The sequence below is a fragment of the Camelina sativa genome, chromosome 6 (assembly GCF_030686135.1).
Source record: "Camelina sativa cultivar CO46 ecotype springtype chromosome 6, ASM3068613v1".
Lineage (NCBI taxonomy): Eukaryota > Viridiplantae > Streptophyta > Magnoliopsida > Brassicales > Brassicaceae > Camelina > Camelina sativa.
The window spans coordinates 27,482,844-27,508,835 of NC_141885.1; the positions used below are offsets into that span (position 1 = coordinate 27,482,844).

A 25,992-nucleotide genomic window follows, 5' to 3' on the forward strand; every position below is an offset into this window, starting at 1 on the left:
CATCTTAATATCAGTTTTCTTCTTTTAAGAGTAGAAACATTTTATTTGTTTCCTTAATTGTTCTGCTGTTTGTTTCTTAGCTTTACACCATACCATAAATTTACAACAGTAAACAAACAATCCAAGAAACAATTTTAATTAGAGCCAAACTCTGAGTTCCAACGTTCAAGCTCTTCCCATTTGCTTTTACTCAAGCTGGGTCTGATCACTGCCATCGATTTCCGAAAATCATCATATCGTAGCGGTCTCACCTGTTACATTTACACATTTATTGATCAAACCTTTCAAACTCAAAAAGATACTTCAAAACTGATGATTTATGAGAGATTTAAAAAGAGGTTTCATACTTTATTTGCTTGGATGGTAAGAATATCTGCACCGAGTTCTCTGATTGGCATCATTGCAGCTTCTTCACACAGTGCTTGAAGATCGCTTCCTGAGTATCCTGTAACATGAAGGCAGCTTATTAGTTACTTGACTCGAAACTGTAACACTTCCAGTGGTAATAATAAACTAATCTGTGTTTCTTATACAAAATCTATAGAGCTTGCCTTCGGTTTCTCTGACAATTTTACCAATATCGCTACTGGATAAAGAGTGAGGCTGACTCTTCAGTTTAGTTTTAAATAGTAGTGTTCTGACTTTTGAATCTGGCAACGGTACATATATTCTCTTCACCTAACAAAGTGATAAAATGCATATAATCAGATACTTCCTTAGCAATTAGTGGATATGAAAATCTTGGTGACGATAATGTTCTTAGTTCTTACCAATCTCCTAAGTACTGCATCATCCAACTCCTGTGGCTTGTTAGTAGCTCCTGCAAAACATTACATCCAAATACATGATTAGGGCAAGCAAAAACTGAATATATGCCAACTGATACTCAGAGGTGCACACAGAGTGAAGATTGGGTTTGATAAAGACAAGATTAGCAGGATTCATACCAATGACAATCACCAAATCATCCGGATTAGAAGTCACACCATCAAACTGAATAAGGAATTCTGATTTCAATCTTCTGCTTGCTTCATTCTCACTGATCGACCTTGTAGACATTATACTATCTATCTGATAACCAGAGTAAAACATATTCAGACCTTCAAGTGACAACATGTTTAACATGAACTATAATGATTCAGGATGTACTTCGGTCAAATACAACTTATACGGTATTATCTAGAAATCAGGTAAGAAGAGTAGGTTCTCGGCATAATTAACTTGTAAGACAGATAAGGGAAAAAGTACATACTTCATCCATAAATATCACAGAAGGTTGTCTGGATATTGCAACTTGAAATAGCGTTTTAACTAGCTTTTCAGCCTCACCCACCTGAATCAGTACAGCAAAACCAGTTAGTCTGTTTGAATTGTAAAAGTAATTTCATAAAAGCATTAAGAGTACAATGACAGAAGCACACACCCATTTTGAAGTCAAAGAAGATGCTGAGACATTGAAAAAAGTTGCCTGTGACTCAGAAGCGACAGCCTTGGCAAGCATTGTTTTTCCATTGCCAGGTGGCCCAAAGAGAAGCAGACCTGAAATGAAGAAATTTTACCAAGGATGGCACTCGAGAAGATTAAGAAGAAACCAAGCTTGCAAATTTTACCTCTCGCTGGTCTCCGGAGACCAGTGAATAAATCTCTTCGTTTTGCCGGTAAAATTACCATCTCCAACAAAGCTTGTTTAGCTCCATCGAGTCCAGCTGCAATAATTAAGCATAAGTATGTTTCCCATATATTGTCAAGAAAAGGAAAAACAAGAAGAAGTGCATAACAATGACACTCACCAACATCATCCCATTGCACAGATGGGCTTCTATCCACTATTGTTGTGTTTATCATCTCTACTAACTTATCATCCTGGACATTTCCAGATTCTTTCACAGGTTTTGGGCTTGCAGCAGCATCTTTAGTGTTCCTTGCCATTGCAATGCCACCTCTGGGGACTGGAGTCTTCTGTAATGAACTTCTTCTATACCTTGACGCTGTAGAGGAAACTGAAGCTGAAGACGGAGATGCTACGGTTCTCTACATAAGCAAGGATCAAAAACAGGGATTTAGCTTAAAATAAATGCCTTAACAAATTCAGTGAAGCAATCAATCCTAATACAGAAACATATCACTCAAAAATCTACCAACATCACAGTCTCCTTCCAACATTTAGGATAATGAAAAGAAAGAAGCAAGATAATTAAATACCTTATTCTCAGACATTCCAACACCTAAGCAAAACAAACAACCATCAGTATAAATTTACGTGTCCTTCTTCATATATATATGTAACAAAAAGGTCAAAAATCAAAATTTTGTCACCTGTACGCTTACCCAAAGCTTGCAATCTCTCAGATACTTGATTTTGCCATTTAGAAATCTTCTCTCGGTACGATCTCACCTTCTCCTTTTCACTACCATATAAATCAAAATCATCACATTAAAAAAAAAAAAAAAAAAAAAAAAACTCTTTTTTCAACCTAACATATAAGTCAATCAAACTTACCTCAAACTAATATACGAAGGAGAAGGAGTAGAACTAGCTTCATTCATGATCCTCTGAGCGTTTCTGTAATGAAGAAGAGCATCATCATGTAAACCCCACTCCTCTGCTCTAACACCTTTAGCGATCTCCTCTTTCCCCAAATCAAAGTATCCTTTAAGCTTATACGCAACCCTTTCGTTAGAAACCGGAACTCCATCGATACCATTCATGGAGCCAGACGAACTCGACGATGATGATACGTTCGTATCGTGCTTAGTTTCTTCGTTGAGTATCGAGCTAAACGAATCAATTATACCTCTGAGAAAACTCATATCTAAAGCAAAACAACGACAACGAAATCGATCATCACTTGCGATTTTAATCAAGCAAATAAAAAGCATTACGACGATGAAATTGATTACACTCACCATGTTTTGCTGGGAAATTGAATTCATCTCCGAAAAGAATCGAATCAAAATTGAAATTTGATGAACTCGAATTGAAACCCCAACTGGAAAACGATGAAGAAGAAGACACGGTAAAGTCTAAAACCCTCTAACTAAGAAAGAGGGTACTGGCACATGTATAATGAGTGATGGGCCTATTTGGTAGGCCTTTTTCTATTCTGAATAAAAAATTAAAACAAATAACAACCCAGCAAAGGGCCCTCTAAATAGAAGGAAGGTACTGTCACCTAATTAATGAATGGGCCTATTTTGTAGACCTTTTTATTCTGAAAGAGAAAAGAGCCCAACAAAAGAGCCCAAAAAGAAACGAGCCGCCAGAATTGAACGATCGAATCCAGCAGAGAGTACACGCGTCACGGGAAGGAACACAGCCGAGGTTACGTTTTCGTTTTGTCTTTTTTGTTCATGTATAGAGCATTTTCATTAGTACAACAGTACAACTGTAGTATTATCTCTGTCTCTCTGTTTATTTGTTAGATTCTATTGGTTCAGTAGCTGTCGACGTTGACTTGGAAGAAAAAATAAAAAGGAAATGGAGATTTTGACGAGCGTAGCTATTACAGTAGTAACAACGATCTTTGTCGTTTTGTTTTTCGCTATCTATCTCACGATCAGAATCTTTACCGGAAAATCAAGAAACGACAAGAGGTATGCTCCTGTACACGCCACGGTCTTCGATCTTCTCTTCCACAGCGACGATTTGTATGATTACGAGACAGAGATCGCGAGGGAAAAGCCAACTTACAGGTTCTTAAGTCCAGGACAGAGCGAGATATTAACTGCAGATCCTCGTAACGTGGAGCATATTCTCAAGACAAGATTCGATAAGTACAGTAAAGGACACAGCAGTAGAGAGAATCTCACGGATCTTTTAGGGCATGGTATCTTTGCTGTTGATGGTGATAAATGGAAACAACAGAGGAAGCTTGCGAGCTTTGAGTTCTCTACTAGGGTTTTAAGAGATTTTAGCTGTTCTGTTTTTAGGAAGAATGCATCTAAGCTTGTCGACTTTGTCACGGAGTTTGCTCTTTCTGGAAAAGCTTTTGATGCTCAAGTAAGTTTCGAATCAAAGTTATCAGACCAAAACTCATTATTTATCACGGAGTTTGTTTTGTAGGATATGTTGATGAGATTTACACTGGACGCCATCTTTAAAGTTTGGTTTGGTGTTGAGTTAAAATGTTTGGATGGGTTTAGCAAAGAAGGGGAAGAGTTTATGGAAGCTTTTGATGAAAGTAACGTTGCAACTAGTTCCAGATTCTTGGATCCGCTTTGGAAGCTGAAGTGGTTTCTTAACATTGGATCACAATCTAAGCTCAAGAAGAGCATTGCTACTATAGATAAATTTGTCTATAGTCTAATTACCACTAAAAGGAACGATCTTGCTAAGGAACAGAACACTGTAAGTTTAAGTTCTCTCTTAAGATTACCTTCTTAATTAAAGATAGCATTTACCATTTTTAAACCTTTTGAAAAAAATGGTTTGCTTGTCGATCCTTTAGGCTGTTAGAGAAGACATACTATCGAGATTTCTTGTGGAGAGTGAGAAAGATCCGGAGAACATGAATGACAAGTACCTGAGGGATATAATTTTGAATTTTATGATTGCTGGTAAGGACACAACCGCTGCATCTCTTTCTTGGTTCTTGTACATGCTCTGCAAAAACCCACTTGTTCAGGAGAAAGTCGTACAAGAAATAAGAGATGTGACATCAAGTCACGAGAAAACAACTGATGTAGATGGTTTCGTTGAAAGTATAAATGAAGAGGCTCTTGATCAAATGCAGTATCTCCATGCAGCCTTGTCTGAGACCTTGAGGCTTTACCCTCCTGTACCTGTGGTAAATTAAACAATTTCTTCAAAAATTAAAGATTCTTCTGTGATTGATCATCATAAGATTTTCTTAATCTATCTTTGGTCCTTCCGCAAAGGACATGAGGTGTGCAGAAATTGATGACGTTCTTCCAGACGGATATAGAGTGAAGAAAGGGGATAATGTCTACTACATAGCCTATGCAATGGGTAGGATGACTTACATTTGGGGTCAAGATGCTGAGGAATTCAAGCCAGAGAGATGGCTCAAGGACGGCGTGTTCCAACCCGAATCACTATTCAAATTCATAAGCTTTCATGTCTTTTACACTCTCTTGCTGACAAACTATGTGGCCTAGAGTTAGACATTATTTTCTAATGCCTGAGGTTTTTTCTTTCTTTGACTATGTATGTAGGCTGGTCCAAGAATCTGTCTTGGCAAAGATTTCGCATACCGGCAGATGAAGATAGTATCGATGGCTCTTCTGCACTTCTTTCGCTTCAAAATGGCTGATGAGAAGAGCAATGTGTGTTATAAGAGAATGCTTACACTTCATGTCGAAGGAGGACTCCATCTATGCGCCATCCCAAGGACAAGCACTTGAATCTACCAGAACACTTGCAAGAACACCTCGAAGAAACTCTTTTTATATCTATACTGTATTGTAGTATACTCAGTTAAAACAAGAGATATTTGTATTATTTGGTTACGTGCTAATAAAGAAAGTTGAGGCCCTTATTCATATAGTATGAGTTGTCTTTTGTTATTGTTACATGAGCAAACATCAACACGACAAAATCAGTTTCACTCACCACGATTTGTTTGGATGTCAAATTCAGCATTCCCGATAGAAATACAAATCGAATAAAATCAAGAATAACTGAATGAAGAATAGGTTGACTTCTTGTGTTCTTGTGACCGTTAAAATATTATATCTCTGTATCTATCTTTCTTCTCTTTGTTCTTTAGCTAATGTAGTTGACTTCCGAAGAAACAACAAGAAGGAATGGAGATTTTGAGGAGCATAGCTCTTACAGTACTATCAGCGATCACCATCGTTCTTTCTTTCACAATCTATCTCACGATCAAAATCTTCACCGGAAAATCAAGAAACGACAAGAGATATGCTCCCGTACATGCCACGGTCTTTGATCTTTTCTTCCACAGCCATGAGTTATATGACTACGAGACAAAGATCGCGAGGACAAAGCCTACTTTCAGGTTCTTGAGTCCGCAACAGAGCGAGATATTTACTGCAGATCCTCGTAACGTGGAGCATATTCTCAAGACAAGATTTGATAACTATAGTAAAGGACCAAGTACTAATGAAAATCTTGCGGATCTTTTGGGACATGGGATATTTGCTGTTGATGGTGAGAAATGGAAACAACAGAGGAAGCTTGCGAGCTCTGAGTTCTCTACTAGGGTAAGAGACTTTAGCTGCTCTGTTTTTAGGAGAAATGCGTCAAAGCTTGTAGGTTTTCTCACGGAGTTTGCTCTCTCTGGAGAAGCTTTTGATGCTCAAGTAAGTAGTTTCGAATCAAAGTTAACACACTAAACTCATTATTTCCAAAAACTCAAGGATGCTATTTTGTTTTGTAGGATATGTTGATGAGATTTACACTGGACTCCATCTTTAAAGTTGGCTTTGGTGTGGAGTTAAGATGTTTGGATGGGTTTAGCAAAGAAGGGGAAGAGTTCATGAAAGCTTTTGATGAAGGTAATGTAGCAACTAGTTCCAGATTCACCGATCCACTTTGGAAGCTGAAACGTTTTTTCAACACTGGATCGCAATCTAGACTCAAGAAGAGCATTGCTACTATAGACAAGTTTGTCTACAGTCTCATTACCACTAAAAGGAAAGAGCTTGCAAAGGAACAGGACACTGTAAGTTCTCTAAAGTCCTACCCTCTTTTTGTTGTCGTTTTTAACTTTTTACTTGGCTTGCCCTTAGGCTGTTAGAGAGGACATACTATCGAGATTTCTTGTGGAGAGTGAGAAAGATCCGGAGAACATGAATGACAAGTACCTGAGAGATATAATTCTAAGCTTCATGATTGTTGGGAAGGACACAACCGCTGCATCTCTCTCATGGTTCTTGTACATGCTCTGCAAAAACACACTTTTTCAGGAGAAAATCGTACAAGAAATCAGAGATGTGACATCGACTCACGAGAAAACAACCGATATAAATGTTTTCACTGAAAGCATAACTGACGAGGCTCTTGACCAGATGCACTATCTCCATGCAACCTTGTCGGAGACCTTGAGGCTTTACCCTTCTGTGCCTGTGGTAAAATAACCTTACCCTAAAAGATTCTTCTGTGATAGAACATTTTAGGAGCTATAGGAACCAAATAATGGGGATCAAAGATTTTCTTAATCTTTCTTGGTCTATTTTAAAGGACATGAAGTGTGCAGATAGTGATGACATTCTTCCAGATGGCCACAGAGTGAACAAAGGCGATAATATCTACTACATAGCCTATGCAATGGGTAGGATGACTTACATTTGGGGTCAAGATGCTGAGGATTTCAAGCCAGAGAGATGGCTTAAGGACGGCGTGTTCCAACCCGAATCACCATTCAAATTCATAAGCTTTCATGTTTGTACACTCTCTTGCAGACATGCTACGTGGTTAAGAGTAAGAATTTTGTTCCTTGTACCTGAGATGTTTTCTTTCTTTACTGTGTATGTAGGCTGGTCCAAGAATCTGTCTTGGCAAGGATTTCGCTTACAGGCAAATGAAGATAGTATCAATAGCCCTTCTTCACTTCTTTCGCTTCAAAATGGCTGATGAGGTGTGCAATGTCCGTTACAAGAGAATGCTTACACTTCACATCAAAGGAGGACTTCATCTCTGTGCAATCCCAAGGACACACATTTGATTTAACCAGAACAGTTGCCAATAGTGTTTGGTTTCATATAACCTTAAAACTGAGTGTCTGTTTCATGTAACCTCAAAACTTAATGTGTAAAAAATTGAGTCAGACAAAGATGCTCGACAAAGATGGAATCAGACATCCAAAAATTTCCTTGTGCTAAATAAGCCTCTTTTAAAGATATTTGAATGACTCAACTATCATATTAGAATCCGTAGAAAAGGACATAATATCGTATAATTTTACAGCCAGCTAGTACAAAAAAAAGTAGATAAGTTGCACTACAAAATTGAGTTCATAGGCCATCTTATTGCATGACCACGGCAGGAATCTGAGTACCTGGTCTTTCAGTCCATCCCTTGCGAGATCTGTAAGCATCAATGGCCTCTAATCGCTGTCTCTCCTGCGACGCACTTAAAGTAGACTTTCTTGCCTGCAAAAAGTAACACACATATAATCATTTGAACAAATAGCAAAACCTATTTTCCTGAAATTTTCTTACAATTAGAAACAATATAGCAAGACTATTATTATACCTTTGGAACAACAGCCAACTTTGGTGGAGCTTGCACCACATCGCCAAATCTGATCTGTTCATGCTTCGGGAAGTCTTCTCGGAGGGTATCTTCAGTCTTGACTTGATTCTTCTTTTGCTTCTTAGCCTCCCAATACCTGCATTAAAAAAAAAGGTAGAACATTTCGATTCCTAGTCAATAAACACATAGCAAACAAAGGATTTGGCCATTAAAGAATAAAATGAATTAAGCTTACTTCTTCTTGCGTTCTTTCCTTTTAGACTGACCATCCAACTCAGCAAGCTCCTTCTCGAAACGAAGGTCACTCATTTGGTTTCTCTTCCTCTTTTTCTTCTTCTTCTCATCTCCCTTCGTCACCATTGTATCATCTTCATCACTCTCCTAAAGGTTTCGCATTCTAATTATACACTTAATTCATTTCCAAAAGCAAATAGAAGTTTAGGTCCTTCACAGGACAATGAGAAAACACCATTGATTTATCTAATTGTTCCCTAAATTTTACAAAAGCGAAGTTAGAAAAACTATACCGTTGCAGTAGCAGTAACAGTAGCATCGACTTCGGCTTTAGTATTCTTTACTTTCTTCTCTACAACAACTTGTTTAGTCGAATCTGAAGGAGGACGACGACACAAAACAGTCACAGAGAAGAAATCACAACAACACAAAAATTCAGACTCAAATCGTTGTTAATTTTACCGTGGGGAGAAGAAGGTGAGGTGTAGTTCATGAGAATACGGAGCTTAGAAGGAAGAGCATCTTGTTTCGAACGATCAGGCGGCGGCGGGAGTCTGGCCGGTCCGCCGTGAGCAGCTAAATAGTTTTTCTCTCTCCTCTTCTTCCCTTTCCCTCCCATCTCTCTCTCTCTAAAACAAATCGAGAGGCAGACCTAACTTTGTTGTATTCATTAAGCTTGCAAGAGAAGACGAATCTCGGCCCAGGCCCATATATTTAGCCCAATAACTTTGTTGTATTTATTAAGCTTACAGGAGAAGACGAAGGTCGGTCCAGGCCCATACATAAAGCCCAATAACATTTATTTTTAACTAACTAAACTATCAATTATCAAAAGACAAAACAGAGAGAGATAAGAGAATAAAGAAACATAACTAAGTCAAATAAAGTTGAATCTCTCTGTCTTTTTTGTCATCTTGGTCCCATACATAGTGCCAAATCTCAATCTGTGAGAGTTGTGACTCGTATGGATTCTTAGGGTTTGTGGAATTGAGAGATTGAGAGGGGGAATAAGGGATTTGAGATGCATAATAGCTCCTCCAGCTCCGGTGGTGACCTTGAAAAGCAGCAGCAGCAGGACAAGGATGCCCAGAAGCAGAGCGAGTCTGTGAATGAAGCGCAGAGCCTCACCATCGTTGTCTGCAATGGAGATTCAAGTGGGACAGAAGTGTCTCAGATCCAGAAAAAGGTTAGCTTGTCTAGGAATAGCAGCTCTCACGAGCAGTGCAGGGTTTGTCAACAAGAGAAAGAAGAGGCTTTGATTGAACTTGGGTGTCATTGTCGTGGCGGTCTTGCTAAAGCTCATAGGTCTTGTATTGATGCTTGGTTTCGGACTAAAGGCTCTAATCAGTGTGAGATCTGTCAAGTTGTGGCTGTTAACGTCACACCTCCGGAGACGCAACCAACTACGAATTACTGGGTTTGGAGGATTGATCCTAGCTATAGACAAGAGGAGCGTGAGAGAGGATGTTTTAGTCCGCTTTGGGTTGTGTTCTCAATTCTCATTGGTGGTCTAATGCTTGATGTGTTAATATCCATTACACTTGGGGTCTCTGCGCTTCCGGTTAACATCATTATTGGAGTCATAGTGGTGCTTGGTCTAGGAACTGCGCTAAGGCTGACTTTGGAGTTCTGTTATGAATGGAGCTTGAGAAGAGCTGTTCAGAGGGCGGTGCAGAGGGCGGAAGCAAACAACTTTAATAATAATATTGCGTATCCACCTGCTCTGTAGGGGGGGAAACTATGTCAAAGTTAAAAACTCGTGTGTATGTTAAAGTTGTATCAGACGTGTAGAATTACAATGCTAAATTTGTTGGGGAGATAGAACACAAAGATGACTAGTTAGTTTCTCTTTTTAAGGCATATTAGAAAAAAAATGAAGTAAAACTTCGAAACATGAGATGAGAGAGGTTCAATTGTTTTTTTTACTATAAAAGTCTAATGAAGTTTTTTGGCTTGTATCTCAAAATAAATGCACGAGGAATAAATTTGCTCTGTATAAATGAATATATATTAAAATCATCAGTAAAGAGGCCAATTTATCACAGACATAACCAACAAACAAACTCAATGGGGAGAAAAAAAAAAGGAAGCTCCGGTGTGTATACCTCGCCAATCTCAACAGGCCTTTGATCTCTCTATAAACCATCTCCACAAAAAAAACTATTGACCGAAGAAATCAGAACAAAATAATGTCACGGGGGCAGATGAAACGGAATCACTTTACTGGGACTAACCATACTTACATATGTTACAGACGAACAAACATGTTCACAATTTGAGTTTAAGATTTCCACGGCTTGCTACTTCACCTTAGACTTCCAAGTAATCAAACCTGAGATTTTCCGACAATTTTTTTTTCTTGCCGTGTGTAACAATGAGGTCTGATTCTATACTTTCATTCCCACCCGAGCTTCAGCATCTGATCCACCACCTTTAAGCTTAACTGCAGGGATACATGTTTTATCATAAACTATGTACAATCATAGAAACTTTTGTGTATTGATTAACTGACGTAGAACCCATCAAGGATGCTGATTTTGATGGAGACTTACTAATAGTTCATAGCAATTGACTCATCTAAACCTAAACACTCTCAAAATGATTAAAACTTACAGCTGGATCAGTGAAGATTATCAACTGTTTATCTTCCGTGGATACTAATAGGTTTGTGTTGTCAATGTTCAGAGTCAGTGCGCTTATATCCTGGCCTTGACCAAGCTTAAGCACATGGAATACCTACAAGACAAAGCATAACAGGTTGTTTAGACCAGAAAATTAGCGCCCGTGATTTAGTTTATCTCTTCGAGGAATTCATATAATACCTTTAGTGTGTATAAGTTGAGGAAGCAAATTGAAGGAGATGGAACATCTAGTCTTTCAATTTCGTTGCCATCTTTTGATGTATGGTTACTGCTCGACAAGTCCATGCTGGAACATGAGTTCATCCCAATCAACGCATTTTGACCATCCATAGATATTTCCATGCAACTTATGCTACAAGAGAAAGGAAGTTTTGCTTTTGCGATCAGAACCCCGTTAATGGTGAACACGCTAATAGAACCTTCCAAACTCATCCATGCCATTATAATCCCATCAGATGAAATGCAGAGAGAATCAGCGGTCACACCAACTAATCGTCTGATCAGCCGTCCTTTTCTAATGGAATGCAATAGAACATCTGAGGACTCAGAAGACGAAACAACGACTCCTTGATCTGAGCTGACACAACAACAAATTATTTCTCTTCGATGGCCACGGAGCACTTGTATCGGCCCTTCAATACGACACTTTTTGCCTTTGTTTGCCAATGAGTTGGCCAGATTCGTGTTGCTGGCGGAGGAGGGCGCCCCGGAGCCAGTTGATGGCTCAGACACGCTTGTTCGAGAAGTAAAGGCCTTGTGAATTCTCCACAGCAAAACAGTACTGTCTCGTGAACCCGTCACAAGGAAGTTGTTGTCTGGAGACAGAGCCAGACATGTAACAGGGGCACAGTGCCCAAAAGCTGTTTCCAGAGTTTTTGCTCCATCAGATGAGACCAGCTTGATACTGTTATCCGCATGTCCACCTATTATCAAACACATGATTTCCGTAAATACATTACCATCAAACTTAGGACCGTATAAATGCTTGCTTATTACCTGTGATTATTTCCCCGTCGCTTGTAATACCAACAACGGAGGAACTTCTGATTCCTGATGCGGCAAATGCCTGTGCCTGAGGAAATTGCCAGTCACCAGTTCCAGAACTAGCTGGACCCTTGAACATGCGCATCAATGATCCACTAGTTGAAGTCGCTGTTGCCTTCCCATGATGAAAGAGGAAAGGAGTACCTTGGCCATCAGGGGTGTTTGGTTGCCACTTGTGCTGTGCAACACGAGCTGCTGGCACATTCATGTCCACAATCACAACACTATCTGAAGATGCCTGAATAGCTGAGGCCGGTAAGTTGCAGCGTTCCGGAGCTTGGACAGCATACGGTTTTATTTCTTTTGGATTTCGAAAAATAGTCTGACAAAAATTCAAAACAACTGTCATGTACACGTCGTGAATTTAACATGAAGAAAATAAAGTACAGACTACGTAAGACTTTTCTTGGTCTTAATTTCCCCGAGAATCCCCCATACTCACAAAGCATGCAGTAGACAGGGAAAACCCTATTTATTTTAATAAAAGGTTGTAAGGAACCTATCGACCTTGAATATAGCTCACCCTCAAAGAAATGGTGTTTAAAAGAAGAATTTACTAAACTGCAAAACCAAAAGCAGTTACCTGCATATGTAGCACATCTTTCAACGGCATCCTCTTCATGTGAGGAACAGTCAATAGCTGGGATGGTGTTTGCCCAAAATAAGCTATCTGGTCTTGTGTAGCACGTTGTTGAACCTTCATCAAACATAGACGGCAAGTCATGTCAACACGTCAATACTTAAGCTGAGCAACTACAACAGTATAGCAAAAATTGCCTTACCGGGTCCGTGATCTTGTCAATATCAACAGTCCCCTCATAAGTAATGTAGAAGAAAACGTTATTTGCCAATATAGCTTCTTTGCCACGTTGTTTATATCTGAACGAATAAGTTAAATAAAAGTAGAACAATTTAATGGCTTACATAGAAACTTTGTTGTGATTATTTTGCTGGAGGAAACAAAGTTAAGGAAAAATGTGCTGGCAGTATATCATCAGTTCAAGGGAGAAGACCTACCCAAATATGAGATCAATCCATTCATGTAAATGTGCAGATACATGCTCGCTCTCAAGAGCCCTTCGTTGCTTGTGTACAAAATCCACTGGGTTTTTGGCCCAAGGAGGAAGTTTTACAGCATCTGATAGATAAAAAAAACCGCATCAGATAACACACTTTTTATTATGCCAGGCATAAATTTTGGCTATGACAAGGAAGGAAACCACAATACCAAGCTTTTCTCCCAACTGTGTTGTACCAAAGTCAATCGAATTTTCGTTTGTCAGCACCTCAGGGAGGTAAAACAACTCTGGAACCTGTAAATTTAGTGGCTCAATAAGGGTAAGTTCTTGAATTGTTAAGGAAGAGAAATACATTTGATGCTTTAGGAAAACCAATACGTACCAATTCTTTCACATCACTCATGTCTTCTAGAACTCCATTCCAAGTGCCTGGAATGTCTGAAAACATGCGGTCTGCATGATCAAACTTTCCACCTTGAAGTTGAATTGACAGAGTTGTGAACGGTTCAACTCTGGCCAGATAATACAACACCTGCACACATGAAATAAATGATAAAAGTGTACAAACTCCATCCAGTTGCATCAAAAATAATATGCACTGTCTTCTCTCCAAGAGTCAGAGGTGCACAAACTTTAAATTGGGAATGGCAATAATAGTGGTAGGATATTATAGAGAAGATAACTTACTGCTCCAGCACTTGAGTAATGTGAGCCATAGTGGAATTTGGGAATAACTGGATCTTCAAAGCTAGAATATCGCTCTTGAAATTTTTTGAGACGCTCTGGGTTCAATGCACCAATTGGCTGAACATATCCAGACCCACATCAAAACAAGATTCTTTAGGTTTATGAATCATCATATGCAGGCTAAGAAATTAAAATTGGAAACAAACTGCAAAGAATACCACCTTCGAAAGATCTCTGAAGGTAGATGGATTTGAAAGGTCTAGACTTTCTGAACTGTTGTCAGAAATAATCCACGGAAAAACAGGATACTGCAAAGAATAAGAAATCTATCAAGGAAGAACGGACATTGATACTCACCAGGAATATGCTAAAGAGCACAAGATCTACCTGAGTAATGTCATTATAACTACGGCCAGCCAACGTGTTAAGCTGCATTAAGTATTCAAAATTGCTAATCTGCAGATATTATCCAGATGGAGATCTTTCTGTTTCAGATGTTATTCTTGGATACGGATATAAAAATGTATGAAAAATCTGAGTGTGCAGTTTATTGGTACCTCCCATCTAGCCCATCGCTCCATTAACTGAGTTCTTCTCAAAAGCTGTTCAGGCCTCTGAAAAAGTAACAATATATGTAAATTTGCAGCACAGGACGAAAAGTGACTCAGCCTAGTCATATGCTTTATCAATTTCCCATTGAAGAATAATATGGACCAAGAGTAATTCAAAAGCTACACAAAAGAAGTTGGCAAGGGAAAAATAGAAACCTGAGTTGCTAGGTAAACATTGTTCAAGTGAGGAGGCCTTGCTTGAACGATAGCTCGATATGCATTTCTTCTTCCCTCAGTATTCTGTGATGTTAAACAAGCAAATTGGGAAAAGTATTTGGTTACAGCATGCGGAGACCTGAGATTGGCAAGGTCAGAAAGATAAATATATCGTATGTAGAAAGGGTTTTAGATGCAGTACCCCAAAATCAAAAAAGAAGTTTGAACGGTCAACCATAAAGAGTTCCAAGGCGCTCCTTCTCAGGAGATATCTGAGAAAAAAAATAGACAAAGAAAAGATCATCAGTACTTATATGCTAATACTGAGAGATCAAAAAGGAATCTCTACTCATACAGAAAGAGGAAAACTTCCCGAAAAAGTAAAATCAGGTAACGATGAAAAAGATTGATTAACTCCACGGGTAAGAGAAAGGTAATACTACAAAAAAATTAAATATTCTGCTAAAGTATAAGCACGTCTAAACCATTCCAGAAGTTCTTTAGATGAATCTTAATTAAATAAACATAAAAGTTCTAAATTCTAAGCAATAGATCATCTGAATATTAAATGAAGTAATGAACAGGAATACATGAGCTAAACAGAATTTAAATGATGAAGCTTTACCTCCGGCTATAAATCTGATGAAGAGAAGACATTGGCCAACTACGATCCTTTTCTTGGTCACGTGATTGGGATCCATATGAGTGATCAGTCAAATTCTGGCTTTCTCTGTTGTCAACAATAAAATTTATCCTCCGTGTTGTAATCTGAGAAGGCACAGCAGTTTGATCAGCAACCAGAAAATCCATACAAGAAAAGCATATATGGGAATTATGAGCCAATTCAGATTTATATAATGTCTACATGCCAAAATTCTTGAATTCACTTGATCTAAGTACTCTAGTTGATTCTTATCCAATTTATTAACTACTTTCGAGTTAGCTACTTGTTGAGAATCCAAAACATTCAAGTCGGTCGAACATACTTGAAAGGTTCCTTTCACAACCCTTAGTGGCCGGACCAGTGATGTGGGAAACTCAAGAAGGATCCTTTCATCAACTTCACTGGGAACAAAGCCAGGTGCTACTGCTGAAGAATCTCGGACCATTTCATGGTCATTTGAAGTTCGAGGATCACTAGTCCCTGCTGAATTTCTGGATGCATGCTCATGTGAACCAGATATTCTCTCTTCATTTTCCCTTCTATGTTCTTCAGCATGGCCTTTGATATCAAGATGATCACCCTCTCCATGTTCATCATCTTCATACGCTATTTCCATTGATATAACTTCAGCAGCAAGAACAGGAGGATTCGATGCAGAACCCTTGCTACCATTATCACTTTTTGTGTCTGTCTGATCGTCATAGTTTGCTGCTGACCCGAGATGATCAGTCCCAGAATAATCCCTCCTTATACACTGTCTCATCCTTGAAAAGCTTTCCATAGAATCAAGTTTCCAAAAAACCTGCATGTTTAAAGATATCACGTTACTGAGAAACTTCTTAACATGTTCCAGATTCTTAGAAAGAAACACGGCTTACGCGTTCAGGGCTGCATATTTCATCTCCAAAAGGCCCAAAAAAGCATCTCATTTCTGCCAAGTAACGAATTAATTTGCGCCAACCACGGCTTCCGAAGCATAGGCGAGTTGCCGCAATGATATCATCTTGCATACGCCTATCAATCTGGTGAGAAGTTGAACCAAAAAGTAAGAGTCAAGAGTATGCACCCTTCAAAAACTATAATGTGTGCCAAGGTGGAAATCAAACCTCTGATCTTTGCATGTTACGTGCTAAAGCAAAACTTGCCACCAGCACAGCAATAAATTTGTACGACAAAGCATTGAAATCTTTTCCATAAACTGATTTTGTATCCATTGGTTGGAGACATTCCATCCATGCCACTCCCATAGCTTCGGAAGTGTTCCATCTCTGTAAACGCTCCATGTCACCGATATTCCTCCGCTGCGCAGAAGTAGCCATTGCAACAGCACTCAGACCTCTTCCTGAACCAATCTTTGCATTCCGTTCAAGATCTCGTGCAGCTGCCAAAGCTGCCGCTTTTGCAGCAGCTTTATCCCTTGGTCGAGGTGGTGCATTGTTGTTTGGAGGCTCCAGTGGTTTCTGGAAGCTTGAAAAGGTCTGAAGTTTGGCAGTCTTACGCTCAAGCATAGAAGAGTCTCGCCTAAAATGTGAAGCTGTAGGAGGTGGCGGGGCTTCCCAGCCAGCTGCCCCTGCAGCTATCATTGCTAGAGCCATTGCAGCAGGCGGTGAAGCAAAAGCAGCAGCCCACTCCGGAGTAACCATAGAAAGAGCACCCTAAACAGAAAATATTGGATAACTCAATTTAGTAAATCAAGCATCAAAAATTCTAAACCTAATACAAAACTTTGGTAAAAGTAAGCAATTTTTTAAGCGCTGAAATGGCATCTCGGCAACTAGAAATAAACAGTAATCATTATAGAAACATAGAACCATGATAGCAACTGAGTAATGTAAACAGCTTTAAGCTACCTCAACGGGAAGCGCATCAGCAGCCAAGGCACGATCATCAACGACAAGGGGATTCATACCATCAGCAGTGGCAAGTTCATGAATGCCAGCCAAAAGAGGTCGCCATCTCCGGAGGACTGCAACAAATGGTGGTAAAATAGCCTCTATATACTGCTTACGAAGTGGTCTTCTGTCTCTGCTGATAGCATGCCATACCTACACATATTTGTGCTGGAATCAGAAAGTGAAGAAGGAAAAGAAAAAACACAAGGCCCTGGACAGTGAACAGCATCAGATTTTTAACCAAAACACTAAGGACAGCATCAGAAGTAAAATAGGGGAAGATGACAACTTTCCAATCGCTGCATGGAGATTTGAGACCAGAATATCATTAAGCATGCCAATCTGATTAGGGAAGAACTAACCTCAGAATAGAGAACACAGGCAGTAACCAGTACTCTCTGCCTCTTTGAATCGGATATTGGCATGTTTAGGATAGGAGAGAGCACACTGTGAGATAAGAAAAAAAAAAGAGTCAAACTTTACCAGGGTGCAAAATTGCTGACACAGTATGTAAGCAGATGGATATCTAATTGGCAATGAAGAGATCAACAAAATATGTCACTGAGTTTACCTCCACAATAAAGCTGATCGGGATTGTCGCATAGACATTAGAGAACCGCTATCTAATGTACCTGAATTCCCGGAAGAACGTTCAGAACTTAGATTTCTCATTAGCATATTATCTTCACCATAGTCTTCTTCCCTCATAGACAGAAGCACCATTCGAAGCATGCATAAGAAAGGCTGATCACTGTCCAGCAACTGGTAGAGGGCTGTCATCCCTCCCATCCCAGTACCAGATCCTCCACCTATTCCAAGGCCACCTCCGAGTCCGGACTCATCCAACAGCAGAGCTTGAAGCATGGATACAGATTTTTTAACCAAGGGAAGTTCAATCCAGTTTCCATGAGTATCTTTTTCTAAAGTAGATTTCCAAGAGTCTGAACCACTGCCACCACCACCAAAAGAACTAGTTTTAGGGGGAAAGCCAACACCATACCACAATCGACTCCTATACTTCCAACCCTCAGCCAAATCCATGGCACAGCTACCATATGAAACAAAAGCACAGGAAACAGATTCATAAGGTTCAGCTGCAGAGGCAGCAGTAAGGCGCTCCATTGCGACTGCAGAAATCTGTCCACTTGAATCAGCCATTGAAGCGAGTATCTGAAAAAGAAAAGTAAAAATATATATATATATATATGTTTAAAAGAATCCCAAATAACAATATTAAAATTTGATATTGAAAATGGCATGCTCGTAAAAGATACAACAATGAAAGAAAATAAAAAAAATAGGTATTGACCCAACCAACAAGGAGACGAATTGATCATGAACATAAGAGAAGCATGAACAGATTAACATCATATGAAAATATAATGAAATGTATGAGCGTGGTTTCTACAAGAAAACGTGAGAAACAAAATATTGAAAGTCCATATTAGAGAAATTAGGTGTTTTGAGAATGTTTTCCACTTACATCCAAAGGGACCTTCCCTGAATCACTTGACAGTGAAGCGCGACTGCTAGAAATCTCTGACGATTCTCCGATCGCTGTCAGTGTGCTTGTACGATTTTTAAGAGAAACAAGAGAAAGAGGAGACGGAGAAGCATCAACTGCATTTGTTGTACAAGTTTGTTTGCTTTGTAACCTCAAATGATCTTCGACGAGCATCAAAATCACGATTGCATTTTCCACCAGAAAGACAGAAAGCTGAGCAGCATTTTCTGCTCCAGCCTTTGCATCTTTTGGTGCTAGACCCTCTGCAGCAACACCAGCAGCTGCTGCAGCAATAACTTGAGTCTGTTGAGGGGAAAAAAAGATTGTGTAGATAAAAATCTAGTTCTATCCCAATAGACGGGTGAACACACACACATGCATGAAAGAATAATATGAGAGCACTAAGCTTTACAGCATTGTTTCTTGCAAGCAAACTCCCTGGAAAATATACATTGTGCATTTGTAAAAACAAACTCTACATTTCCTTTATCAAAGACTTTATATAGCCATTTAATAGCTCACTGAAAAAAGGTATTTACAGGAATGGAAGGAGTTGGCTATATGTGAAACTATGGAAGGTATAAAAGAATATTCATTTTGGTTTCTCGTTATATTATAAGATTTGAAAAAAAAAACGCAGGAAAAGTGGTGTTACCTGAGCCTGCAGTTCTCTGGCAGCAAAGTCTAGCAAACCACCAAAAAGTCTTCTTTTGAAAATTGGTAATGACTCCTCACGCCTTCAAAGAGTAGAAGATAAAAAATAAAATAAAAAATGACAGGATGCTAGAGATAATGACTCAAAACTACCATACCAATCTTCAGAAAACCGAAATAGAAACCGTACAAAAGTGCCTCAGGAAAAGTGAAGTCATTCAAAATAAGCGTGGAAAGGTGATAAAGAGTTACATGGAAATACCTAATTCTTTGCTCTCCAGTGCTAGAACCACCAACGATAGAAAGCCACTCTGCACAATGAATTGTAGCCTCGATATCCTGTAAGAAGGAAATATATGACAGAAGTAATAATAATTAAAAACAATGGAGCTTGAAGAGAGCTAAGGTGTAAGCCAATAGAAAGTAAAAACAAATATCTACCTTCCAACCATCTTTTTGGCGCATTGAATGTTCCAACATTATGATCAAGAAGTTGTGAATTAGATCTTCTACCTCAGAAGAACCCGCTGAAGCAGACTGTTTCCCAGCATCTTTCTGTGTACACACAAAAGTCAGCAAAATTTGGCAGAGCTGTTGGCACTTTGTCTACAACTTACCAGCTAACATAGTTGATTATATACTCTTTTAAGGCATTAGTGGGCTCACTGACAATACAAAATTGTGATTGAAAAGGTTTAGGTTCTAGAGTTGGATGAGTACCTCATAATTCGAGATCAAAATCTCCAAGATCCACTCAGGCCATTCTTCCATTTTTGTCAGACTGCTTCTATTTTCCGGATGACTACAAGCCAAAAAGAGAAGATCCTGAAAAAAGAAAGAGGGAGTTCAGAAAGTCATCAAATGAATAGAACAATGGAAGTGAACGCTTTTAAAGAAAGTCCGCAGAATAAAAGTTCCAGACAACTAATCTTAAGTTTTATCAGATTTCATGACAGATTGACAGCTATTTGGAACAAAATGCTCATACTGTTTCCTAGTACACTTATACTAACCCAGGGTCCAGAATATCACAAGCACCTTTACAACGACATTTATTCCTTGACAGTCATGACATATACCTGAAGTGCTCGGCTTTGTAGAGCCATGGACGCAGATGGTAGAGACCGCAGGAGGACTAGCAAAAGTTGGGAGTGTTCAAAGCGATGACCTGAATCATAAAAGTTAAGGCCATCTTCTGTTGATGAAGCATTGATCTGCAAGAAAGCACACGTGATCGCTATAAGTTTAACCTCACACCAAAATCTTAAAGACTAATCATGATAGACAATGCTGGCGTATGAATGTGAACCACACATCACAACAGCCGTAGTAAATCATGATAGACAATATATGGTATCACAGAGCATATTAGGGAGCCAGATTTAAAACCAACTTTCATCAAGTTTCACACCTTCGTGTATACAAATAAGAGAAGTACAAAGTTGACATGAAAGAACCATGCAGAAACATACCAACGCTATTTTATAATAAGAAACGCTATATACTCCCTCTTTTTTCCACCCAAGTCAAAGAAAGTAGTACCATGGCAATCAGAAAAGATACCCTATATACTTTTCAATCACTTTGTTCATAAAATGATTAAACAAAATGGGTATCAAGAGCATGCCATACCGAGGCTCCAAGCAAAGTTGTATAGACGTTGTCAGTCATCAGCCTGTTTGGAGCAGATTGAAATGCTTTCAGCAAAGCAAATAGGAGCAATGCGACTTTATCATCAAACATCGTTCCTCCATTTTCATGGAGTCCACTACCCAGAATGTTACTTGTCAAATCAGAACGGGCAACCGAATCAAATGTTAGGTGCCCACTAGAAATTAAAGCACCAATCAATCTAATGATCCCAACGACAACAGCATCACTATTGTCAACATTGTACACGTTATTTCTTGCACTATCAGCACTAATCGAAAGACTTATACCACCAATTTCAGAAACAGACAATATTCTCTCCGTATCTATGGAATTGGTAATGGAAATCGAGTCATTATCACAAATGACAGATGAAAATACATGCTCATTTTCTTGTGGATCTGATGCTGGTTCATTCGGAGACCCTACATTATCATCCTCAACAGAATTTCCATCAGGACCAGAAGGGTCAACACCGGAATCCAACTTTTTTACAGAACCAGACCCGTTGTTCTGACTCTTTTCACTTTGATCAGTTGATAACCTTGTTCCACTCTTACCCATAGCTAAAACACTATCCTCACCAGTTTTAGTTTCTCGCTGCAGCAGAACAAGAAGTGTTTCTATCCCACCGGATGTTATAAATACCTCTGCAAACATCTGAGCTCTTGCAGCATTCGGCTGTACAACTAACCTATACATAAGGTGTAATACCCTCGCAACCTAAAAATATGAAAAAGGTTAAATAGTGTCAGACAGCACGTATTTGTCAAGTAATTTGATTCATTGCCATTCTTCTAATTACCAACACAAAGGAAATGCAATCTGTTAGATCATTATATCTAGAACTGACCCACATTTTACCATGCAAACTATTATAAGATGGTTTTCCAGAATTGAAGTATACATATTCTGACTACTATCACGCAGGAAATAATATTATTAGTGATAGTGCAAGCAAACTGCAAATGGCGCTAAGATGCAAGGACTGGACGGCATAACTAAAAGATGGCGAAAAATGAATTGGCATTAAATATGCAATTAACCTAAAATAATACAGGTGAAACACACATATTTATCGCTAGAGATAATGTCCGTCCAAGACAAACAGTAATTGAATAGGGAGTACACTAAAATTGGAAAAATAAACTTTCAGGGAAACTAAATTATTATATATAATAGTTGAATGGCATATACTCCCTCTGTTCTTTTATAAATGATCTTTTAAGCTATGGTAGAAAATTTTTACTTCCCCATTTTCGTTGTCAAATGGTGTTAATGGGAAAAAATAACACTAAGGAAACGTATTACCTGATTTGGCTGTGGACTGTCAATTATGAAACCAAGTAACTGACGGAGGTCATCAGCAGCTAAAGAAGGAGATGCTGCTCCCATTAGAAGTTCAATAATCACCAGAAGTTCATCAATCAGAGCATTAAGTTCCCCCATTTGACGCGTATTCCCGTCAAGAGGAAAAGTGGTCTCCGAATCCTTCTCAGAAATCATCCAATAGCATCTTCGACAGCCATCTAGAAGCAGCTGAATAGCTTCGGCATTCCTCATGGCTGTTGCTTCAGTGAAAACCATATCTTGAAGGGATGACAATAGCTTCTTCTGGAGTCCATAATTGCATAGGCTCCATATCTTTATATCTAATAGAAGTGTGCGAAAGAGCTGCACTTTAAGAACATGATTGATCTTCTGAGATTGGCAAAGAGAAACAATGGCAGCAACCAGTTCCTCTTCTTCCACTCCGCCATGCTTCCTGTCGAGGGATGCAAGTGAGTGTAGAAGATAACTCAGAATTCTAGCAAGAATCTCGGGTCCCTGATTACGACACAACTCTTCATTGTTCCCAGGATGTTGAATAGCAACTGATAGGATTCTAAATACAGGAGCAGCAAGAGTTACTGTGGACAAAGACAATGGAAGATTTCCAGGACATGGCTCCAAGCTATCTTTCTGCACATTGCTTACGGTCAAAGGAAGCAGGGACATGGGTCCTCCATAAGCTAGGGCCCAGAAGGACTCCACTGGCTTCATTCTCGTTGCAACATGGACTTGTCCAAGAACCTCAGCTGGTCGCCTTAGAGTGCCTTAACCACGATAAAAATACAAAGTAAAAAAATTTGGTCTAATTACAGCCAGAAAATGAAAATGATTGTTTAGTGTTATCAGATTTAAAGAGCATTTGAGCTAAAATTGTAATAAAAATGGAGTATAAATATAGGCACCTGCTGCTCCCGAAAGTGAAGCATCTGGGCAAAACCGCCCACTTAGCAGACAAGGGTGGTAAAGCAGGTGAGTATATCCTCCAATATCTGCATCCAAATTACTATTTTCCTCTGCCCTATTACGTACATAGTCATTTGTAGCTAGCCAAGGAAGGCCTGCCCCATTCCCAAAACAAGGCAAAACATCCCCACCTCTAGAAGCCAAGCGCGCCATTTTCTCAGGACCAATTGGTTCCTTAAATATATAAACTGGTCCCATCTCTGCAAACAAAGGACATTGACGACGACGACGTTGTAGACCAGCCATAGTAGGAGGAGGATTTGTGCCAATGCAACAGAAAGAGAGGGGCTTGGATATACGAGGGAAATCAAAAGGACGACTTTCGTACAATGATCCATCAATATAAAGCCGTAATTCACTCTCGGCTTTCCCCAGAAGCCCCTGCTTGCAGCTATGCTCGAGACCAATAAAATACCAACATTGAGGCTTAAATGCATGCGTAAAATGCAGCGAAGACTTTCTTCCTTTCCCGCTACCACTCTCAACCACCAGAAACTGAGCATGGAAATAGGCTTCTATTCCCTGATTATCAGCGGACAAAAAGCTGAACAAACGTGGCATATGAGCAGTACCCTCACCAGCGAGGGCACTCGCAGCCGCTGCAGCTGACATGGCGGATGTTTTCCCTGACTTGGCTGCTGCGGCAGCAGCAATTGCAGCTGCCGCAGTTGCAGCATTTAATGTATCAGCAAATGATTCAATATAGATCCATGTTGCAAATGCGTAGCCATTGGTAAAGGGCCAACGACTTTCTCCGGGACCAAGTAAGCCAGAGCTTTCACCATCAAATTCAAAAGTACAAGCAGGTCCCCTTGATTCCTTTCCACTCATTGTCTTCTCCAAAGCAAGCATCAACGGACTTGACCACGCTGTTGTAATCGCTGTTTTGATAAGCTGAAGCCACCTGTGTAAATCATCGACACTAAGGGAGTGTCCAGCTAAATGTTGGATGCATAGTAACAGAACAGAAGCAGCACTCCATTTCATATCAACATCCTTGAAAATTATCTCTTCCACTGATCGCAACAAAACCCCCAATAACCCTGCCGTGGAACACATAGCTCTGTTTCTCGTGCATGACCGTAAAATAACCAGCAAACCCCGAACCATGCGAGTCCTTGGGGACATAAAATTAACGCTATCACCTAAAACAGGAAGCCAAGGAATAAGCTCACCAGAAACAATTGCAGCACGGGAATTTAACATGACACTAGGAGGGTTGCTGTCTTCATCCTCTTCAAAACTCTCAACTCCACCCATGGTGGCAATAAGTGAATCGACAACAAGGAAAGCAGTGGCCTCTGACTCTTCTCCAGCACCAAAACTCTCAACACCGCTGACAACATTCTTAAGTTTGTCTAAGCTTTCAGGTTTCCCCATAATGGCTGAATCCACTAGATGCAGTAGCTCTGGAGAAACATTTGGAACCGTAGCCTTTGGCTTGGGTTTCTGCGGGGAGTGAACTGGGGAATACCCAGATTCTGGATGGTGGAAAGAATCCAGACTAGTTTCAGACAGGGACTGCTGCATAGGATCAGGTGCGTCTCTCTCAGGTCCAGGGCTAGAAAGTCGGTCACTTTGCACATCATCCATGGGCATCAAATCAAACATCTCCTGAGTCCCGGACAACTGATTAGTAACTCCTTCAGTGCCACCAAAAGAAGACCTCCCAAGATCAGAATTTGAAGTGCTTCCAGGCTCCTTAATTTCACCATGTGATTCATTGACAGCTTTTTCCTGATCTCCCAGAGACACTTGTTCAAAATCATCATCCTTGAAGACTCTATCAGCTGAACTGATCTCTTGCAATGCCGTATCATCCTTAGCAATAAAACCATAAGAATCCCCTATATCAAATGCCTCAATCCGATTCTGCAAAGGATTAGCTATATCAGGGTTATCAGTAACATCAGCTTCTTCTGCGAGCTTTCTTTCATCATCTTCTTCCATTCTATCAACTTATAAAGAGTACACTCATTCACACCATTCTCTCAACCTCCACCTGTTTAAACATCCAATTAAGTAAAAAAAAAAAAAAAAATTAGCTAATGAGACAAATGCATCGACACTCATGGAGATGAGAACTAAAGTTGAGAACAAAGGCACTACGATTGAACCAAATAAACTATTTATGATATACTACTCACTTGGATCTACTAAGAGTTACATATACAGCATGAGAAAAAAAGAGCAAATCACATAATAATATGCACAGCAAAGATTCAATTAGAAGATCAGATCTTAGCGAGGATCGATTAGGAAAAATTTTGAAATTCGTATAAAAAAAAAAATCATTCCACGGGAATCATCGAGAACTATGAAAGAAGAAAATGCTCATAGAAATCAATGCGGAAAGAGAGAATACGCACGGATCGGACCGGAGAGATGTACGGATAAGGATGGTGAACCAATATAAATCGGAAGCAGACCAACAAATCTGGACAGAGAATCTATCCTCCGGCTGCGCAACGAAAGAGAGGTAGATGGAGAATGAGAAAGATTTGAGAGGACGACGAAAGTAAAAGAGAGGTGGAGACGACGATCGGAGAAAGAGTAGCGAAGGGAGGCGACTTGGGCGCGCGGGAGAGAGAGAAGTGAAGAGAAGAAGAGAGAGAGATTTGTGGTTTTTTTACTGATTTTGGGATTTAGCATTTAAGTATTTTTGCTATCCATATGTTAACACTAATTAATTACTTGTATTTCTTCTTTTTTACTAAGTATTATTATGATATTTTTCTTTTTTGGGTCAAAGTAATTACTT

The 25,992-nt window shown here is 39.5% G+C and overlaps 6 protein-coding genes across 11 annotated transcripts; 3 read left to right on the forward strand and 3 right to left on the reverse strand.

Annotated features, from left to right (window-relative positions):
• Positions 1-14: 14 nt before the first annotated feature.
• On the reverse strand, positions 15-3,043 carry LOC104699460 (uncharacterized). Of its 3 annotated transcripts, none has more exons than XM_087455137.1 (13): positions 2,908-3,043; positions 2,501-2,813; positions 2,329-2,408; positions 2,203-2,225; positions 1,791-2,031; positions 1,611-1,706; positions 1,424-1,539; positions 1,253-1,333; positions 948-1,071; positions 771-820; positions 552-678; positions 348-445; positions 15-251 (listed from the first exon to the last, which is right to left on the reverse strand). In XM_087455137.1, exons 2-13 carry the CDS (start codon positions 2,809-2,811, stop codon positions 135-137), a joined length of 1,464 nt encoding a protein of 487 aa, XP_087311263.1. In that variant the 5' UTR covers positions 2,812-2,813; positions 2,908-3,043; the 3' UTR covers positions 15-134. The 3 variants fall into 3 exon arrangements, with proteins under 3 accessions (XP_087311263.1, XP_087311262.1, XP_087311261.1); XM_087455136.1 differs by having other exon boundaries at positions 2,317-2,408; XM_087455135.1 differs by lacking the exon at positions 2,908-3,043 and having other exon boundaries at positions 2,501-2,846.
• A 282-nt stretch (positions 3,044-3,325) lies between these two features.
• LOC104793510 (cytochrome P450 704C1) lies at positions 3,326-5,502 on the forward strand. The gene is made up of 5 exons (XM_010519869.3): positions 3,326-4,000; positions 4,064-4,348; positions 4,449-4,787; positions 4,879-5,079; positions 5,176-5,502. The coding sequence occupies exons 1-5, from the start codon at positions 3,479-3,481 to the stop codon at positions 5,362-5,364; spliced, it is 1,536 nt and encodes a 511-aa protein (XP_010518171.2). The 5' UTR covers positions 3,326-3,478; the 3' UTR covers positions 5,365-5,502.
• A 218-nt stretch (positions 5,503-5,720) lies between these two features.
• Positions 5,721-7,826, forward strand: LOC104699461 (cytochrome P450 704C1-like). Of its 2 annotated transcripts, XM_010414764.3 has the most exons (5): positions 5,721-6,285; positions 6,363-6,647; positions 6,715-7,053; positions 7,166-7,366; positions 7,461-7,826. In XM_010414764.3, exons 1-5 carry the CDS (start codon positions 5,767-5,769, stop codon positions 7,647-7,649), a joined length of 1,533 nt encoding a protein of 510 aa, XP_010413066.1. In that variant the 5' UTR covers positions 5,721-5,766; the 3' UTR covers positions 7,650-7,826. The 2 variants fall into 2 exon arrangements, with proteins under 2 accessions (XP_010413066.1, XP_019082414.1); XM_019226869.2 differs by having other exon boundaries at positions 5,734-6,285; positions 7,166-7,807.
• LOC109124789 (uncharacterized) lies at positions 7,823-9,061 on the reverse strand. The gene is made up of 5 exons (XM_010519868.3): positions 8,876-9,061; positions 8,707-8,789; positions 8,415-8,560; positions 8,180-8,315; positions 7,823-8,076 (listed from the first exon to the last, which is right to left on the reverse strand). The coding sequence occupies exons 1-5, from the start codon at positions 9,030-9,032 to the stop codon at positions 7,951-7,953; spliced, it is 648 nt and encodes a 215-aa protein (XP_010518170.1). The 5' UTR covers positions 9,033-9,061; the 3' UTR covers positions 7,823-7,950.
• A 192-nt stretch (positions 9,062-9,253) lies between these two features.
• Positions 9,254-10,243, forward strand: LOC104793511 (uncharacterized). The gene has a single exon (XM_010519870.2). It carries the CDS (start codon positions 9,435-9,437, stop codon positions 10,140-10,142), a length of 708 nt encoding a protein of 235 aa, XP_010518172.1. The 5' UTR covers positions 9,254-9,434; the 3' UTR covers positions 10,143-10,243.
• Positions 10,244-10,398: 155 nt separating this feature from the next.
• LOC104774033 (BEACH domain-containing protein C2) lies at positions 10,399-25,858 on the reverse strand. 3 transcript variants are annotated; one of them, XR_015560053.1, is made up of 33 exons: positions 25,601-25,858; positions 23,171-25,233; positions 22,248-23,032; positions 20,919-21,659; positions 20,366-20,500; positions 20,007-20,111; positions 19,728-19,841; positions 19,549-19,625; positions 19,288-19,369; positions 18,612-18,935; positions 17,700-18,298; positions 17,491-17,575; positions 17,087-17,281; positions 16,343-16,891; positions 16,115-16,258; positions 15,559-16,038; positions 15,198-15,340; positions 14,775-14,844; positions 14,573-14,656; positions 14,363-14,419; positions 14,193-14,261; positions 14,027-14,113; positions 13,806-13,922; positions 13,501-13,650; positions 13,328-13,412; positions 13,117-13,237; positions 12,882-12,978; positions 12,683-12,796; positions 12,052-12,421; positions 11,236-11,978; positions 11,027-11,149; positions 10,657-10,856; positions 10,399-10,573 (listed from the first exon to the last, which is right to left on the reverse strand). XR_015560053.1 is itself a non-coding variant. In XM_087455140.1 (32 exons), the coding sequence occupies exons 2-32, from the start codon at positions 25,179-25,181 to the stop codon at positions 10,809-10,811; spliced, it is 8,904 nt and encodes a 2,967-aa protein (XP_087311266.1). In that variant the 5' UTR covers positions 25,182-25,233; positions 25,601-25,858; the 3' UTR covers positions 10,399-10,808. The 3 variants fall into 3 exon arrangements, 2 of the variants coding, with proteins under 2 accessions (XP_087311266.1, XP_087311267.1); XM_087455140.1 differs by having other exon boundaries at positions 10,399-10,856; XM_087455141.1 differs by having other exon boundaries at positions 10,399-10,856; positions 25,610-25,739.
• Between the last annotated feature and the right edge of the window lie 134 nt (positions 25,859-25,992).